This window comes from Acartia tonsa, chromosome 8 (assembly GCF_053477335.1).
Source record: "Acartia tonsa isolate MP-2025a chromosome 8, ASM5347733v1, whole genome shotgun sequence".
NCBI classification, from domain to species: Eukaryota; Metazoa; Arthropoda; class Copepoda; order Calanoida; family Acartiidae; genus Acartia; species Acartia tonsa.
This window is the reverse complement of record NC_137267.1, coordinates 24,630,002-24,647,822: the sequence shown is the minus strand read 5'-3', so window position 1 is coordinate 24,647,822 and position 17,821 is coordinate 24,630,002. Positions and strand designations below refer to the sequence as shown.

The 17,821-nt window shown below is 30.9% G+C and overlaps 1 protein-coding gene across 1 annotated transcript in view; it reads right to left on the bottom strand.

Moving 5' to 3' along the window:
* LOC145326530 (protein unc-80 homolog) overlaps positions 1–17,821 on the bottom strand; it is a 151,422-nt gene that overhangs the window by 53,312 nt on the left and 80,289 nt on the right. Inside the window, exons 31-44 of the mRNA XM_080169901.1 lie at positions 17,311–17,379; positions 15,600–15,682; positions 15,023–15,100; positions 11,657–11,771; positions 10,681–10,736; positions 10,121–10,185; positions 7,988–8,069; positions 7,484–7,544; positions 6,170–6,207; positions 5,395–5,479; positions 4,190–4,248; positions 2,731–2,818; positions 2,516–2,586; positions 1,612–1,691 (exon numbers count right to left, since the gene is read on the bottom strand). Coding sequence (XP_080026027.1) covers positions 1,612–1,691; positions 2,516–2,586; positions 2,731–2,818; positions 4,190–4,248; positions 5,395–5,479; positions 6,170–6,207; positions 7,484–7,544; positions 7,988–8,069; positions 10,121–10,185; positions 10,681–10,736; positions 11,657–11,771; positions 15,023–15,100; positions 15,600–15,682; positions 17,311–17,379 — 1,030 coding nt within the window. The remainder of the gene's footprint in view (positions 1–1,611; positions 1,692–2,515; positions 2,587–2,730; positions 2,819–4,189; positions 4,249–5,394; positions 5,480–6,169; positions 6,208–7,483; positions 7,545–7,987; positions 8,070–10,120; positions 10,186–10,680; positions 10,737–11,656; positions 11,772–15,022; positions 15,101–15,599; positions 15,683–17,310; positions 17,380–17,821) is intronic.

Below are 17,821 nucleotides of genomic sequence, written 5' to 3'. Positions count from 1 at the left end.
AATAGTTTTCTATTTATTTCATTTCTCATTTATAATAGAGCAGCTTCTTCATAACTAAGTTGTCTGTTTGTCCGTGTCAACGTCAGTTCGTAATAGTAATTAGATACAATATTTGAAAACTATTTTGTCCAATTACCCCACATTAAACTTTCAAACTAGAGTTATTGTCCTATTACATTACAGTCTTTTCATGCGTAGCAAAAAAAAAGAAATAACCCCTCGATCCTTAATTGCTTGTCAATTAGAAATCTTGCTTAAACCCTACCTGTTCAAAAAAAATATATTTTTGCTTCATGACTATGGTTTTAATCATCCACGTTTCTATTTTCTTTTCTTTACCTGCTAAGAGCACAAACTCTCTTTTTTTTTTTAGATGAAAAGAAACCAATTTCTCGGTTTGTTTGTGAGAGAAAGTCTTAGAAGTGTTAATACATTAAACATAATATAAAAAAATTAGAAGATTTTCTACTTTTATTTTGGGGGATTTTTAGTTCAAAAATTTATTTTAATGAAATAATTTGCAAAACACTCGAAATAGAATTAGAAATTATATAGAACATACATTTTCAAAATCGTAATTATTCATTGGTCATAAATATTTCAATGAAAAAATCTAGACATCTAAGTTTAATAAACAGGAGAAAAAAAACATATTTCCCTAAAATAATTCGGACAAAGCCAATATTGTCCTGTTGTGACGTCATAAATTTCAGGATAAGAGAAGGGAAGGGAGGAATAAAATCTCTTTAAAAGGAGATGGGAGAAATAGGGTTCTCCTTTCCCTTTCCCGAAATTTATGACGTCACAACAGGATAATAAGGGCTTTGTCATAATTCGTAAAAGTCATAGAAATATTCAAAAAAAGCCAACAATACAGATTAGGATTTAACCGTTTCTTGTAGACGACGGGCTAGCAAAAATTCTAATTTTATAGAAGCCTTTCTAAAAAATGTAAGTTGTGATACAAGATATTTGTCAATAAGGTTTATATACATGAATTATCAATAGGACTTTACACATAAAAATCTTTGAAGTAGCCAAACTTTGCTAACAAGTGTAAACACTTTTAGAAGCAGAAATAATCTCATCAAACAACTTTTTTTCTGCTGAAAATACCACGTTCACAGAATATCAAATATAACAGAAAGTAGAAATATAGAAAGATGTTATTATTGAACATTAACAATTATACTTTTCCATAAACATTTTTTAATACAAAAAAAATAAGAGGCAATCAATATATTTAAAGTATCAACTAACCACTTTATGTATAAATCAAATTTAGTTTATCTTCTGGAAATAGAATTTTAAAAACCTTAAGACCAAAATATACAAAAGTAGAATAATCTGTCAAATGCTTTTCTTAATTCAAACTGCTATAAATTGTTATATTTATGGACATATTTATTTATAGTCATATTTAAAGTCACTTTTGAGTCAAGTGTAGCGTATTTGTTTAACAAGCGAATGAAGATTACGTGTGTATTGATTTAATTTATACACTTTACTGTGAATACGCTGTGATGTTTATCTATAGAGTGACAAAATTAGGACTTATAGAACTAAATTATTGCCCTCTACCTGCATTACTTTAAAAAGACTAAAACCAACCTTGAATGATAGATTGTGCACGCGATCTTTGATCAGATTTAGGTCCAATTTGACTTCTTATCCATGCTGGCCAATTTCCTCTATAAAAATTAATTTTGCTTCAATTATCATATTTCTTATGTGTGTTATTCATTTATGAACCATATTTGCCAAATATTTATGCCTATTACATTCATGGACCATGTGTGCCAAATAATTATAAGTTTTACATTCATGAACCATGTATGCCAAATATTTATACGTGTTACATTCATGAACCATGTGTGCCAAATATTTATACCTGTTACATTCATGAACCATGTGTGCCAAATATTTAAACGTGTTACATTCATGAAACATATATGCCAAATATTTATACCTGTTACATTCATGAACCATGTGTGCCAAATATTTATACCTGTTACACTCATGAACCATGTGTGCCAAATATTTATACCTTTTACATTCATGAACCATGTGTGCCAAATATCTATACCTTTTACATTCATGAACCATGTGTGCCAAATATTTATACCTGTTACATTCATGAACCATGTGTGCCAAATATTTATACCTGTTATATTCATGAACCATGTGTGCCAAATATTTATACCTGTTACACTCATGAACCATGTGTGCCAAATATTTATACCTTTTACATTCATGAACCATGTGTGCCAAATATCTATACCTTTTACATTCATGAACCATGTGTGCCAAATATTTATACCTGTTACATTCATGAACCATGTGTGCCAAATATTTATACCTGTTATATTCATGAACCATGTGTGCCAAATATTTATACCTGTTACACTCATGAACCATGTGTGCCAAATATTTATACCTTTTACAATCATGAACCATGTGTGCCAAATATCTATACCTTTTACATTCATGAACCATGTGTGCCAAATATTTATACCTGTTACATTCATGAACCATATGTGCCAGGTGAAGTAAGAAACAGGCTCTGGAAACAACAGCAGCTTGTGGCTAAAAACAAATATAATATTAAAATTTAAGATACTTAAGGAAAATTTAGAAATTATCTTTCAACAAATTAAATCTTGACTAAAGTAAAGAATACCACTCAAATATTTCTAGCCTCTGCTCTACGAAAAAAAGAATGAAACTTACTAAATCAAGAATAGACCCAACAAGTAGCGGATCAGCGCCTGAACCAGGAAATAAGCTGTTCAACAAAAATCCAAGTCGGGACATTCCTCTAGAAATAATATTAAATTATTGTATGTAGTAATTATAGTCTATATAAACTATAGTCTATTCACATTTGACAATATTATAGGAAGGAGAAGGAGCATTCTTCAAAATCTTGGTCAAATTAACAATCGTTTTGATTTTGTAATAAATACAAATCAAAAAAGCTTTTATGTCACAGAAAATGATACTATTTTACTTCATAATCAATACTAAAAACTGTCACCTTTTATTTTTTTAAGCAATACTTTATATTATCAACCCATTCATTTGATTTTTGATAATATTATAAGGAAAGCATCTCTATTATAATGTCTTAAAATGTAAGTATGTCCATATTAGGCATCCTGTGTTTAGCTATTTTTGGGATAGATTAATACCGATTTTTTTTAATTTCTAAAAAAAATATTGAATATGAAATTTTTGGGAGACGGATGGTACCCTCCCCAAAAATAGCTAAAAACCTTCCCAGGACCTGTGAATAACTACACTGTTAAGAAGAACCATTTTGTTAATGGCCGCTTTTAAAATTACGCTTTTATGGATGTTGTCATTCTTGTATTATATATAATTTGGTTATCTAATACATGTATGGTAAATGTTATCGAAATTTGACAGACAGTCAATATAACTTTTAATATATTGGGAAAGATATATTTATACTTAAAAACAGTTTATTATATTATGTACCTTAGAACGTCCACGATTTTTTGGGGTGTGAAAGGTTCTTGGAGGTAATATGTAGTAGGGGGAGAAAGGAGGCAAGGGGGAGGTAAATAAATTTTGAATACTACAAAATTTTGGTTTTAGATTGTCTGTATCGCTTACAATCGTGACAATTACATTTCACTGTATTACTTTTCAAAAAATTTCTTCACTTTTTAGTCATTTATATATATTAAACTTATCACAATTTTCTCATTTAAACTAAAACATTAACGTCAATTAATTCAAAATTTAAAAAAATATCATCTTTTTACTAATACTTTTCTATGTTTCGTTGTTGTATATTGTTTATATTTATAAAGTTTGGGTTACTTTAAACAGGTAGCTATAGAAGGATGAAACAAACACTTGAAATGTAATCTAATATGGTTATTTTGTCAAGAAAACAACAAATTTGTACCAGCAATGAAGGATCTCGCTAACCACTGAACCGATATGGTTTTCTTTCACAGTGAAGATTCTTATAGGACAAGGGAAGGTTTTTAACTATTTTGATGGAAGGTATATCCGCCCTCTGAAGTTTGTCTATTCAATGATTTTGTGCTTCGCTACTGTGTTGTCATCCTTGTTTACCTCAAACTATATGAAACATTGAATCAACCACCCAACTGTTAAAAGATTATATTGTTTATATTTGTAAAGTTAATCTTACTTTAAAAGATAAGTTTCTGGGACAATTCTTCTCTCTCTAACACAAACATATTCTTGATCCTATGATAAAGTATATTGAAAATATGGTAAAACAAGTGTGATAACCTCGTAAGTAGCCAAACAGCAGAACTTACGGACGAACAGAGTAGGTGCTCAAAAATATTCAGAGGGAAAATCACAAACAATTTCAGCTATCTATCTTTAATAGCAGAAGAAGATAAAATTCTGGACATGAACATTGTTAATGGGAATCTTCATAAAAATTAGCCTAGTAAAACCCATTAACCCAATACCGATACGAAGAGTGACAGAAAAAGTTTAGAAAATATTCTTTTCTCACAGATATTTGAATAAACAAAAAAATTGCGAAATAAAATCTTGAAATTTGAAACAAATGCAAAAATAAAACTAAGAATCTAATGTAAAGTTTTTGAATATTCTAATTGAGAAACTTTGTAAGAAAATTTAATTTTTGTGTTTCAATTCATCAAAGAGAATGGATGACAAAAAGTGTTGTTTTATTTTAAGCAAAGTATTTCTGTAACTAGAATATGACTGTCCGTTGGTATGTTCATAACCAATTGCTGTGACCTCAAATTTAAGCATGTTTTTCTATTATTTACCAACCTTATCTGAGGATTCCTGTAACAATACCATTTTGTTGGGTCTGACAAGTTTAAATATTGATAATAGTTTTTTTTTATGTAGTGGGTTGTTTCTACTTACGATTAGAAATTTGTAGAATTAAAATAATGTTAAAAATGTCTTTTACTAGAAGACTCGTGTAAAGGGACGTGTAATCTATGATTAACTCCCCCGTCAAACATTTTATTTAATTAGTAATTTTATTAGGCTATGATGTCACACACAGTCTTGTTCCCCAGGGATCTAAAGGGATAAGAAAATGGCGGATAAATTGATGTAAATCCCCAATTTGGATTACTCCTTACATTGGTTGAAACGTTTGGACACTAAACTTGATGAACCAACCAACCAAAATTTAATAAAAGTTCCCAAGGTTGTTAAGCCAACGAATAAGAAAATGTTAATATAAAACTTTGGGGGCAATTTAATAAACAGCCTAATGTCCCCTACCTATCTGATTGTTCCCGATAATACTACTTTTGTACAAGGTATTTAGGAATGGACAGACCAAGCATACCCTTGTAATAGAGTAGCTGCGCTACAACTAAGGTAAACTTTTACCTTATTATACTGATCAAATCCTAGTGAAGTATTGAGACTGAGTTCCTCCCCAATATCCGGCTCTATCTCCCCGCGCCTCTTTCCTGAGAACACCACCACACTTACTTTACTAATCTTGTTATACTTCCCATGATGGTTATAGGCTAATCTGTCCCTTTAAATACAGAGCCTCTAGATGCTAGGGGCGCAGCCGCTTGTCCTATTGTATAGATTAGTAATGTTTTTGTTGAAGCTTAATATCTTAACTAATGAACCGATTGAGTTCTCCTTTTTAGGAAACCTTCATAAAGGTCCTAGGATAAATTTAAGCTATTTCATTTTTAGATTTAAGCATTTTCTGTCCCTTCTAATACATACTCCTAGTTAGATGCTAAGGCCCCAGTATTTTATTTAAAGTTTAGAGAGATAGAAAAAAAGCTAATGAACACGATAACAAAGTATCTACTGGCCATGCATTTCATTGTGATGGAAATTGTGACGGAATATTAAAGTAAAACAATAGAGGGGGAAGACTTTAAATAAAAGTAACTCTCCACCCCGTGGACTTTCAATTTGGTTTCGAAAAAGCGTCGTAAATATTATCCAAACAAATTGCTACATAATATTAGAGAGCAATTTGCCAGCAGATGAAAAAGGTTCCCAATACTGGTTCCAGGTAGTTGTCTGGGTTATACAGTATACGTATATCTATGCTTAATACATTTATTGACAGAATAACGGGAAAAAAGAAATATCAGCAATTTATAGTAAAGTTATTGTGTGATGATCCTTTCCTTTGATTCCAATCTTATCAGCAAACATCTTCTTTCCAACCTGATAACAAAAAATATTAAATATGAGTAAATCTTTTTAAATTTTCATTAGCTTAGCTTGAAGGCTCAATTTTTATCATCCTATTATATAAAGAAGTATTTTTTTTATCTGAAGCTTAGGATTTCGGTAACTATATAGTATATAACCGAATAAGTTCTCAATTTAAGGGAAGCTTAACTTAGGTCCTGTAACTATATAGTATATAACCGAATAAGTTCTCAATTTCAGGGAAGCTTAACTTAGGTCCTGGGATGGTTTTAGGGTATTTTATCTTTAAATTGACATTGATAACGGTATGGTTTTAGGCTATTTTCTACTGTACCCTTACATTCGATTAAAAAAACCTAGAGTGAGTGTAATTTGAAAGCATAAAAGTTTGATTGACATCAAATGTTACTTTTCATTTGGATTTAAATCTGGTCAGTCTTGTTCCACTTTAAAATAATAATATTTCTTATTATTATTTTCCATTTTCTGAGCCTGAATAATTTTGTTACCTGCGGGAACCATTTGTTTTTATCAAAAAAAAAATCCTCTAAAAACGTTTTGAGTTAAAAACTTTCTGCAATTTTAATCTTTATTTTATAGTTTTTACTGTTATTCATATTTTAGTGATATGTACGTCCGTCCGCCAATCATCCAGTCTTTCTCCTCTGATATTAAAGACACAAAAAATATTTGGAATCACTGTTGGCAGGTGCTTAGATTAACTTACTCTCGTTCATGCAGAGGTCTCCTATTGGGTTAAAATTGGTTTGGCACGTAATTTCTTCATAACTACTATCTTAGTTCATTCGTCTGACCATAACTCTATGATCAGCTAGTGATATATTAGGCTTTTCATATTTTTTAGATGATTCTCTTAACTTATGATCAACTTAGTCAACATTGTCAGAAAGTAAGACATTTAATACTGAATTTAAGATAATAAAAAATGTGAAAATGTGATCAAACATTTTTAAACAAATAAAAAACTATTTATCGAAATGAGCCATCCTTATTTAATAAGGTGTATCATCGTTTCCTCAATAAAATAATGGTTTATTTTCTACTATTTTCCTCTCATCTAGTCTCTAAAAAAGGCTTAGATCATCCCATGTTATTCATGAAGCTTCCCTGAAAATTGCAACCCATTCGGACCAGCATTTCTAAGATCTTAATCTTCATACTTTATATTATAGGAGAGTATAAATTAGATAATTATAAAATACAGTATTATATGACAATTTGTAGATGGGATTGCACACCATATGATTTACATGAATATAAATCTTACCCTTATACTTTTAAAATGGTTCTTTCCATGCTTCACTTTCCCAGCATATACAGAAGATTTTCTAAATAAAATAAAATTTTATAATATTACCGCTGGTATACAATTCTGTCCGTCTGTCCGTATGTTTATTTATCTGAAATGTTTTAGGGAGAAAGACTAATCCAAAAGATTTATGAAAAATTACGAAAAACACATTGAAAAAATCTTTGAAATTGAGAAATTGAGAAAAAAGAAATATGGGGAGGTAAAACAAACATTTACACTCAATCCAAAAACAATAAAGATTTTTACAGATGGTATGTTTTTGAGTAAAAAATCTTTATAGAATACATTTTGCATTTTTTAAAAAATGAAAAAAACACAATATATGTACATGACAAAAGATTCGTTAATTCAGCACATATGGGCTCACAAAACTGGTATTAATTATTAATCTTAAAATTTTTCATTTTAATATCTGCGGAAAGCTGTCTATAATACGATGCGAAAAATAAGTATTCCTACCTTCCTAGGCCAGTATTATTTAGAGAATCATCCGAGCTTTTCAGATTCTTGTCCTTGTCTTTTCCAGTCAACCAACAAAATGCTTAACAAAAGGATAAATATTAATAGTTTAGTAATTGATAGATTTTAACCAGGTGAAACAAATCTAAAATAATATTTGGGGGGCAAATGGAGAGGTCGTCAATTTTACGATGTGTTGCCCTCCAACGACAGCTGAAAACTATGTATAGGTTTCGTGATTTTTTTTCGAATTAATTTATTGGAATAAGCTGGATTTTAAAAATGTTATTTTTTTCTCAGGTGCTTTCTCCTAAACCTCTTGTTGGGCCACCAAAATTCTCCCATTTTTTATAATACACTTATCTAGCCTCTGTGTTGGGCTCTAACTTTGCAGGGTCCTATCCCTATGGGATACTATACTTTCGGGGCAATTATAAACCTCATTTAACATAATCGAAAAAAGGCATAAAAACACGTTTGCTTTTTAAAGTACATTTGTGTTATCAAATATAAGATTTTTATTAATCCTACAGAAATTCTTACTTTACCTAGAAATTTTTTGTAGATTTAAAGAAAAAATTTTATGATGGGGCGGGGGGGGGGGGGCACCACTCCCCATGTGAACTAAGATGCACTCAATAAGGATAACTAAAAGATATTTTATTATTTCTTGAATACCGATATATTAATTTGAATTCTACACACTGTTATCCCCCCCCCCCCTATAAAAAAAATACACGCAGGAAAGTTAAGATTAATCCTCCATTGTTCTATCCCCCACTTGATACAGACATTTAAATTTTTGTTTGACGTACAGAGAAGCTTAATTCTGTGACAAGATGTCAAATAATTCTTTCATATTTCTTCCCAGGATTTATTTGTCAAGAAAATATGTTATTACTGTCAATCTTGTACTTTTTCACTTTTTAACTGTTATAAATCTACCTCAACCTTTTTTAATTTTACTATTTTATCTATTTTTATCTATTTTGTTACTATTTATATGTAATTACGTAATCGGACACTTACCCAAAACAAGTAAAAAAGGCTTCCTACTATACTAATGTCAATCTAATTGCAATACTTTTTTAATAAGGGATATTTAATGAAATATAACAGAAATATCTTATTACTTTTTACTTGTCTGACTTCAATTCAATTCGAATTCCATAGAAAGTGGTAAAAATGTTAAATTTTCAAAATCCAAATTCATGTCAGGTCGGTTTTGCTCCCATGAGGTATAGAGTGTCCTTACAAACCTTGATAAAAAGTCATAAATATCTTTTGAAGATTTAAATTCTTTATGAATTATATTCAATATTTGTTATATTTCTTAACAGGAACATCCAAGGGGGGGGGAGGGGGAGGGTTGATTACCAACCCCCCTCCTTCCAAAAAAAAGCTTGGACGTCTTACTATAATATTAAGATTACCCCCCCCCCTAAAAAGAATTTGAGGGTGCCTACGGCAAGCACAAATTTTAATTTTCAATTTTGTACCCCCACCAAATAAAAAAGCATGGACGTCCTTGTTTCCTAATGAAGATAAGTTATTTATATCTGATTTATTAATTCAATAATTTGACAATTTTTAACCACTAAAAAAATCTTTCATTTGTAAGAAACCCTAACACGACTTGTCTGTTTTGGATAAAGTTATTGGACGCAATCGTCTTTAGTTTCAGTTGTATGGTGTAAATGAATCAAGTTAAATTAAGAGTAATTGTATTAATTATCTAATTACCCTGAAACATCAACTAACATAAACAGTATACAAACAAACCACATCATAAACATTAACAAGAACAAGTTGTCTTAATAACTGGGATACGACAAGTAGCGAAGTACAAAAAGTCATGATTGGACAAACGGACAAAGTTAATTATAGAACAGATATTCAGTTGTCATAAATCACAAAACCTTTATATAAAGTTACATTCCATAATTATGTCTTTTGAACAATGGCCAATGAGTAACGGAATAATTATATTCTTCACCAAATGATTTTTTTGCAGCCAAGAAATTTACGTTGCCGTATACTGTCTCTAACGTACGGACAATCAGACAGGCAGTAAAGTAAACAGTTTTGAGGAAATATACTTTCAAATAAAAGTGAAAAATGTAAACCAAATACCTGTTTGTAAGCTTGAAGTTTTTCTTTCCAATGGCTCTTTTTCTTCTGGCTGTCTTTGGTGGATTCTTAAATTCAATCATTTTCATTAATTAAATCTTCAGCAGCTAAGTTATTCTACTAATGAAACTGTATGTCCGTATTTTTTTTCTCTTAACTCTCTCAGGCATTAATGAAATACATATAATTTATCTATTAAAATATTTAATCATTATACTAAAGTAACAAGATGTTTGTGTGTCTGTGTGTTTGTTTGTACCGAAGGATCTCGCTAACCGCTGAACCGATCGGGTTCTCCTTAACAGGGTAACTTCGCATAGGTCCCGGAAAGGTTTATAACTATTTAGGGGTAGGGTACCACCACCCTCCCAAGAGAAATAATAATAAATCGAAATTTTTATTTTAAGTATAGAGACTCCTACGTAACATTGCGAGGTATCGTATAAAGAGACTCTTACGCAACATATCGTAGAAACTTGAACGCAACAAAAAACCAAACATTTAAAGTGCCATTAGAGGCTTCTAGGGGCGTAGCCGCTAGTAAGAAAATACAGTGATGTTACCTTTTATTACCACATTCTGATGGACTTCTGCTTATAGGACTGTCTGATGTTTCATTCTTAATATATAAATTTTATCGAACATTATTTTATTGTCTTTTTATTATATTGGAAAATAAATCTACTACTTTTACTACTAATAAAAAGACAAGATTAGTTTTCATCAAAACATTAGAATTTTGTGTTAAATTGTCCCTTCAAATTGAAAGACTTATAAATCCCAGAACGATAAAATTTTTTTTTATAATTTTGACGATTTGAAAAGATAATGTTAATGAAACAGCTATCATTTATTGAAATTGGAAAAACAAACTATCTTGTTATTAAAAACACAGTGATTGTAATTTTGCTGGTTGAAAAACTGGCAGCATCCTGTTAAGATACACCATGGTTTGGAAACCCATTGCGAAAAAAATGTCTTTAGTAAAAGTAAATACCTATATTTTTTCATTTTCTTTAAATAATTATTTTTGGCTGCAGATTTTTTGAAGATTATTTTACATTTAAATGTCAAGAACGAAAAGGATTTAAAATGTTGAAATACTAATTTTAATTATTTCAAGATTTAACTGACATTTAATAGTTGAAAAACAGTACACATACATAATTAAAATATAATGCAAATCTGTAGAGGAATCTCTGCAAAATAACTTTCTTACCACCCTAGCTAGTAAATTAAGTTTCCTAATGTATCCACAAAAAATAACTAAATCCCCCTGCCCGTATCTTTAAAATAAATTGAAACCATGTAAAGGGGTAGTTTTTTCCTATGTAAAACCCATTTGGAGGAGGCCATAACCTTGTGGGGCAAGCACCTACGGTGTCCTAACCCTTCGGGGCTACCCAGTGCTCATTATAACCCAACTTAACCTGACCTAAGGTAACAGAAAAAGAAAAGAAAAAGTTACCCTCTCAATTTTGTTTCAAAATTATGGGAGGGTTTTGTTGCTCATCAAGGAGATGATTCTCTGACAAATACCTGGTTATTTTTGTTATTCTTTCTAAAGAAAGATTTTCTTCTGTGATGTTTTGAATCTTCATCTTCCACTGTGTACAGGGTGGACGGAGACTCGTGAGGGTCATATCGTTCTCTTCTAAAAAGTATTACAATGAGTAACTTGACAAAGTGTTCAAAAAGTCAGCCTTGTGACGCCAAAAAAATGAGGGATTGTCCATCTCTTTTTTAGAGGGTTTCTTTTCCACTTTTCCACTCATCTCCCTTATTTTTATGACGTCACATGGCTGATTTTTGAGACACTTTGTCCAGTTACTTACAATGATACAAAAGTAACAAAATGACTATTTGTGTTACTCACTAACAGGAAAAATTCATCTCTTCATCAAGTCTCTTTTTTTCGGGAGGTGGGGAACCTTTACTCTCCCAAGAATAATTGCCCTTAAAAAAAAATTAACAACCACCTCTCACCATCCTGAAAATGCATTTAACAAGATAGATAGATTAATAGGATATAGTCCCTTTCGTGACAACAAAGGGGCGTTTCGTCGTATTTTCACAGTAGATATTCTCCTATTTCTAGCCCCTGCGGGTTAATCACTGTGAAAATACGACAAAAAAGTCCTCTAAGAGGCGTTTTCACGAAATGAACTACAACCGATTAATATAAAAATTATATATCTATAGATAGATAGATAGATAAAAATATAAATAGACAGTTATATAAATATGATAGATAAAGAGAGGTTTAAGAAAGGAATGAAGCATTTTACTGCAATTGCCGCAAGGTTCGCAAATAATCAATATTCTATCATTTAGTATCATTATACAATTGATTTGCATGCATTAGATTAAGTATTATTAAAAAAAGGATGGAAAAAAATACTTTTTGTCAAAGGAATTATAATTCCGAAAATCAGATAAATAGGATGATTTTATAATTTTATCTAACTGTTAAGGAATTATTATGCCAAGTTTGAAATCAATACTACAATTCTAAAATTCTTAAATAAACGATATAGAGCTATCAAAGAAGAAAGAGCTATTCGTTACGGAATTATGGAAGTACGGAGGGACAGATTTACGGACCAACCCTAATAACAGAAAGCTACACATTAATTTAGATTAACGCTATCAGGGAGGTGATTAAGATAGATATGTTAAACTATTGCTAGGCTTCACTGACATGACCTATTAATAGAACAAGGATGACAACATCCATAAAAGCAAAGCTCTGAAACGGTATGACAGACGAACGTTAACTCTTATGAAGTGTCAGAACTGAATATATATACAAAAACTTCTTAAATACTGAATTTTGTTTAAGGACATACTGACATTTTTAGGACTTGATTATAGAGATGCTTCGCTTATAGTATTGTACCTTATTGTAATGGGAATCAGTTCTCCAAAAATCAGATCAATCGGATGATTATATCCCATAACAAATTGTTGTTAATAAAGTTAAAAAATTAACATGTTTAAAATGGACGTACGGACATTATGGTAACGTACGATTATAGAGTTGCTACGCTTTCTAAATCGTACCTAACTACTACAGGAATCATCATGCAAAGTCGATAGGACAATCAAACATACCTAAATTAACGAAAAAAGCTATCCGGTACGGACGGACGGACGGACGGACCGACCCTAATTATAGGAAAGCTTCGCTTTAAAAAAGAATAGGTGCAACTTAATACCATACACAAGATAAGATTTTCAGACAAAGGTCGTGCAATGTAAGAAAGTTTACCATTTCTTTATTTGAATATTCTTCTCCCCGATGAAATACTATACTCTGGAAATACTACTATCTAGTTGTGGTACTAAGATAATATAAATTCCTAGGGGGATAATTTATTATCATTGCAAAGCAAACACATTCATTTATATACTTGCATAATTATATAACAAGAAAAAATTTGTTAAAAGCGAAGCTTTTCTATAATTAGGGTCGGTCCGTCCGTCCGTCCGTACGTCCGTCCGTCCGTCCGAGATAGATAGCTTTTATTCGTTAATTTAGGCATGTTAGAATTGTCCTATCGATTTCAAACTTTGCATGATGATTCCTGTAGTAGTTGGGTACGATTTAGAAAGCGTAGCAACTCTATAATCATTACCAGAATGTCCGTACGTCCATTTTAAACATGTTGATTTTTCTATTTTTTTAACAACAAATTTTCAAGTGTTTTAATTATCCGTTTGATCTGATTTTTGGTATATTGATTCCTGGGACAACAAAGAACAATATTATAAGCGAATCAACTCTATAATCAAGTCCAAAAATGTAAGTATGTCCATAAACATTATCCTGTTTTTAAGCAGTTTTTCAACAAATTTATAAATTTTGATTTGACATTTATACATTTATGTTCCGATTTTTCAGTTCAGATACTATACAAGTGTTAATGTCCGTTTGTCCTACCGTTTCAGTGCTTCGCTTTTATGGATGTTGTCATCCTTGTTTTATAATAAACTGGTAAAATGAAAGAGGAAACAAATAAAAATTTTGGATCTACTGCAGTTCACGGTAAAATATTGCTGGTAACGAATATTGCTAAAAATCTATGAATTTAAAAGGCTGCTAGCTGCCAAACGGCTGAACGTACACATCATGCCCGAACACTGTTTTAAGCGGCATAAGAAGGCCTACAAATAATCTGGAATAGCCATAGATCAATAATGCATAATTATCTCGCAGTGCAGAGAAATGCGCGAAAAAGGCCTATTTTACGCGCTTTTTCTTCAGTGAAGCTTTCCCTGTTCATCATTAGATCTTGGCTATTCCAGATAATTTGTAGGCCTTCATATACGGCTTAAAATAGTGTGCGGGTATGATCTGTACGTTCAGCCATTTGGCAGCTAGCAGTCTTTAAAAGTCATAGATTTTCAGCAATATTCGTTACCGGCAATATTTTACCTTGAACTGCAGTAGATCCAAAATTTTTAAAGAAGAATGCAATTTTTGCAGTTTTACTAATGTGTTTTATTTTATCATTCTATAAGATTTTTTGTTTAAAGCTAAAGAACTCAGAAAATAATGGTTGTAATTGTTGTAAATCTTTTTGTTATGTCTTGGGATTGGTTTTAGGCTAAATTCCCTATTTTCTCCCCACTTTACCATACAGACCAGGGGCGAAGCAACAAGTAATTGATTATGTATGATTTATGTGAAAATTTTTCTTATTTGATATTCTGATACTTATAAAATAATTATTTGATGGTTACAAAGCAACATTCATTAGGAAATTGAAAAAAAAACGTCTTTCGATGCACGACATTGGATAGGTACAATTTTAATATCCATACAAATCCCCAACAACGCCAATCTACTAATTCCTTATATAAAACTACATCCTGGATTTTAAAGAGAAACTAAAACTGTACCTGAATATTTGATTGGATTGAACTTTTGATTGCTCGACAATGGGTAAAGAATCCATTATTCCAGATAACAAAACTCGCCTTAACAACAACAAATCATGAATGGCGACAACAATTAAATCGAGGGCCAACAAAACAAAATAACATAATAAATTGGAGTGATAGTTTAAAAATTGAGGAAACAAAAGTATGAAAAAATTTGATGTTCAAGAAAAAAAATTTTTACGAAGAATGAGTAATACTAACGTATGTAGCTCAAGGTAATTTTTTATTTTAATTATCTTGTTTATTAGCGGATATTAAAAATGTTATGAGCTTATGCACCTTATATGTTTAAACAAAAAAAAACATTTCATTTGCCAGTTGCATACAATACATATATAATCATTTTCAACAAAGAAATGATTTTTATGATCGGGTGCCGCAATTCTGCGTTGCTAAAAAAAAGACTACCTAACCTATCCTAAATTGGGTTAAAAAACACTATCCAAACCCACCGCATTTTCAATTTATATTGAAATAATTGAGCCCTAGGTTTCTGTGCTTGACAAGGCAATTTAAGGGAAATCACCCAAAGTACCTGTAAATATTTCCATGATGTTTCTGAACAAAACGAATGAACTGTCTCAATTTTTGTTCCTTATCACTGTTCTCAGGTTGACCCTAAACCAATAAATTCTTTATTATGCAGGAATCTAGAGGGATTAGACAATGTGCGATAGATTGATGTACATCCTCAATTATGACACAAAAATCACCCCTTCTGTAAGTTATAATTATTGGTTGAAACGTTTGGACACTCAAATTAATTAGTTAATCAACCAATCAAAATTCAATATAAGTCCCCAAAGTTGTTAAGCCAACGAATAAGGAAACATCATGATAAAACTTTGGGGACAATGTTGTGTAATAAACAGCCCAATATTCCTTCCCTCCCTGGGAGTTTATAAACAATTAAATAAATTACTATATTTCAATTCATATATTAATAAAAAAACGTTATTAGTTAAGAAAAGAAATTTAAGATACAGGCTGTTTTGAAACAGTATCCTTAATAATCTCTAAATGATGGACGGGCATACTTTCAGACATGTTTGTATAGAAGATAATTAAAGTCCCTCCACAGATTATGACGTATGATAGAACAGCCAATGAGAGGCCAGTTTACACTATAATTGACCAATGGTAAATTTATGCTGGCCTCTCATTGGTTATTCTATCGTATGACGTCATAATCTGTGGAGGGACTATATGTTCTTTGTAAAGAGTATCTGTGCTAATAAATATCCAAGCAATAAATTGTATAATTAATGACAGCTTAACTTTAACAAAATGTTTAAAATATTTTCGGTTGGAATTTCTATAACAGATAAAATAAACAGGCTAGGGTAGAATCCACTAGTTCATTATAATAGTGTATGTAACATGAATTCATCATGAGTGCATATTCATGCAAAAATGTCACATACTAACAAAAATTTGCACTTAGAAATTGCAATTTTCATATATTTTTTTGTATTTTCAGTAGAGTTTTCATAAAGATCAAGTTTTAATCTTGTTTATCATGTATATGCGGAAATTTATTTAAGGTAAATAAAAATTAAAATAGTCAAAAGGGGTAATATTGTTCAGAGGGCATTTTTAAAAGCGAAGCTTTTTTATAATTAGTGTCGGTCCGTCCGTCCGTACGTCCGTTCGTACGTCCGTCCGTCCGAGATAGATAGCTTTTATTCATTAATTTAGGCATGTTAGAATTGTCCTATCGATTTCAAACTTTGCATGATGATTCCAGTAGTAGTTGGGCACGATTTAGAAAGCGTAGCAACTCTATAATCATTACCAGAATGTCCGTACGTCCATTTTAAACATGTCGATTTTTCTACTTTTTTAACAACAAATTTTTAAGTGATCTAATTATCCGTTTGATTTGATTTTTGGTATATTGATTCCTGGGACAATAAAGAACAATATTATAAGCGAAGCAACTCTATAATCAAGTCCTAAAGATGTAAGTATGTCCATAAACATTATCATGTATCAAGCATTTTTTCAACAAATATACTTACAATTTTGCTTCGACTCTTCTGATTATTCAATTCAGACACTATACAAGTGTTAATGTCCGTTTGTCCAACCGTTTCAGTAATTCGCTTTTATGAATGTTGTCATCCTTGTTTCTTAAGGAAAAGATACGTTTAATCCAATAATATACCAAAAATCTGTTGTAAGCAAGATTTGGTGGAACAGACAGACAATCATTCTACCTCTTATGTACAAAGATAAAAATTAACCTGGGGCAATTCCATGACTTTATCAAGAAACTTCTTGAATATTGTGTTTAATATCAAGTTCTGCACACCCTAAATAAGAATATTAAAAATAAAAAAAGGCCAAAATATTTCCATTATAATGGCTAAATATTTTGCGTGGATTTCTTTTATGATGAAGAATTTTCAACTGTAACACAGATGAATTACTTTTTGCTCTTTCGCCCCTTTATTTCGCAACTTTTGTTTTTATGTACTCGATTACAACGACTTTATTTTTCCAAGTTATAATATTACACATTCTTTAATATTGAGTTTAATATGCAAATAAGCAGTGAAGGAGCAGTCTAACATAAATCAGACTCATATCTTTTAGATCAAATGGAAAAATCTCATTTAGTCTTATAGACAAATGGACACAAAGACCTTAGTTTTAAAGTAGATGCTATGCATTTAGTATACTATAGTGTTTTTCTTTAAGGAGCAAACGTAGTGCTTAATTATACATATTATTATAACAAAAAAAACCTGTTTT